At 41.9% G+C, this 2,549-nt stretch overlaps 1 protein-coding gene across 1 annotated transcript in view; it reads right to left on the reverse strand.

Moving 5' to 3' along the window:
* LOC111648340 (cadherin-6-like) overlaps positions 1–2,549 on the reverse strand; it is a 91,613-nt gene that overhangs the window by 6,417 nt on the left and 82,647 nt on the right. The window contains exon 11 of the mRNA XM_023398196.2: positions 1,979–2,230. Coding sequence (XP_023253964.1) covers positions 1,979–2,230 — 252 coding nt within the window. The remainder of the gene's footprint in view (positions 1–1,978; positions 2,231–2,549) is intronic.

A 2,549-nucleotide genomic window follows, 5' to 3' on the forward strand; every position in this document is an offset into this window, starting at 1 on the left:
GGGGGGGGGGGGGGGGCGGAGAAACCCATGTGACACAGTTACAGGAAATGATTGTAAGGGCAGTGTCTCCTTTCTAACCGTCTCTGGTTGTATCATGTTGTTTGGTAGCGTGCAGTATTATACAGTATCATTTTACTGTGTTGTACTGTGTCATACTGTACTGTGTGTTTTCTGTATGTTACATGTAATCAGCTCACGGTAGAAAATGATCAGAGGCACTTCTGTTGTTGTAATGAGACTGTGCCGAGTTGTGACATCAGCTTTACATATTAAACTGAACCAGGGTTGTGAATCTAAAGTGTGTGCTCATTCTGACTGTAACATTAGTCTGACTAAAATAATCAGATTAAAGCTTTTGCATGACAACTACAGCAGAGTGTTGCTTTAACCGGGTTAAAGATGAGTTATTACTGTGTATGTGTGTGTGTGTGTGTGTGTGTGTGTGTGTGTGTGTGATGGCTGGCTGCTCTCATCTCTGCATTCATGTAAGTGTGGACAATGCATTACAGCACTGTCTACCTCGTGTGTGTGTGTCTCCATACTTCTGTGTGTGTGTGTGTGTGTGTGTGTCCACTAAGTCTGCAATGACTGCACCTTCAGGGGCATAAATATGTATTCATTTTCCCAGCAGCCCACTGGACTGTGACCGCTGCATGAATAAGAGGATAAGTGGGGATGTGGTGGCAGATGAGATGAACTCATTTCCATACGAGGTTTGATTCTGATGAGCGGCAGCAGACTGCAGCTCTGAGCCAACATTGTTTTCCATTACAGCAAATGAGAAAGTACCACGGCTGCGTGTGTTTACAGCGCTTTACAAATGGAAGCACTGCAGGCGTGACCACACAGGCTTCATGTTGTGTGCGCAACATTTCATTTACTATCCGTCGTCATAGTTTTTCTGCAATTGGATATTTCTGCAAAAAATATCTTTACATTTTTTAAATTTCTTTTCTCTCTTTATAACGTCTTGATTAAATCTGCATTGTTCCTTTTCTTTTGGGTTTATCCTTTATTCTTTTTTATTAAAATTTTCAACTCAAACCTGAGGTAGACAAACCACACGGAGATTTGAGTCTGTTTTGTAAAAGGCTGTGAGACCTGTGGTGTTGTATTCTAGTTACTGCAACATAATGGAGGCTCAGCTGGGTGTATTGTCTGTCTAAGCTGTACAATTTTAAAACACTCTGTCTTGACCTGTTTTGGACCGACATCTTGCAAAGCATGCTGGGACAGAAACTTTACTTCAATGACAGGCCTCAGGATGGCACAACTATTGATTTAGCAGTGGGAGAAAAATGAACAGTTGAGACAAACTGTTTATATTAGAGCAGTGGTTGTCAAACGTATTCACACCAAGGACCTTAAACTGACACAAATCACAACCCCCCTCTGACGAGATGTTGTCCCAGGGTCACCATCCGATAAGATTTTAGCTTTTAGATGTTTTATTACCAAAAGTGTTCAAACAAATTGTCTCTAAAGCAAAGATCAAGAGCTCTGGGGTCATTTTAAGAGACATATTGTGGCAATGTTCACAGCTGTTGTTAGAGTTAAATGTTGCCTAGCAATCTTTGATTTCCATTACTACGGCAACGCCTTGGAATGCATACGGGGGGGCCATAGCCATCACTTAAAGTCCCTAATAGGATTTCTAAGGTTTGAGTGGCTTGGGCGTCTACTTGTACTGAATTTGTATTTTGCAGTGTATTTTCATGTGTTCTGCATATGTTGATATTTTTTTAAAAAGTTATATGTTACTGACTTGAAAGAAAAAGTTTCTTACTTAATTACTTGATTTCTTACTTGATTTTATACATTCTACATAATCCCTTATTTTCTTTCTTTTTAAATGTAAATTTTTTTGATTCATATTTGAGTCTAATCATTATAATACTGGTGTCAACCTTGTACTGGCTGAGCTGAACACAGTGGTGGACACTGACACACACACAAACACACACATTCCCACACTCACTCAGCAGTATGATGGCACACAGGAGGATGGCAATGAGCGCTCCAGTGCTGATGCCGGGAGAGCTGCTCAGAGCCACGGCGTTGCACAGCTCGATGTTGCCGTCGCGGTCGCAGGTGCACACCCTCACGGTGAGGGTCCCGGTGCTGCTCTGCATGGGGTAGTCGCCGTCGGTGATCACCACGGGAACCAGGTAGACGCTCTGGTGCAGGCGGCTATAGCTGGCTCGACGTGTCAGGATGCCGGCAGTGTTATCTGAGCCAGAGAAAGAAACAGAAACAACGCTATTTCAAATACTTAAATCACAAATAATGATTTACTGTATGTAACAATGGTTTTATGAATTCTGGATGACTGCCAGAGACTGTGTATAACACCTGGATATACAGTGTCTGTGGTGAAAAACTCTGACTTCCGTTTTTATGTCTTGATCGAGGTTTTAATGTAACGAGGTGCTGTTGTTATGGCCTGAATCAGTTCACAGGATAACAAAAGTAACTGTACATTAGGGCTGGGACGATTATCCGACGTAATCGACGTTGTCGATTATAAAAATTATTCGACGTGGAATTTT

Source organism: Seriola lalandi, unplaced genomic scaffold (assembly GCF_002814215.2).
Source record: "Seriola lalandi dorsalis isolate HSWRI2012SDOR001 ecotype SW California unplaced genomic scaffold, Sedor1 jcf7180002054981, whole genome shotgun sequence".
NCBI lineage: Eukaryota > Metazoa > Chordata > Actinopteri > Carangiformes > Carangidae > Seriola > Seriola lalandi.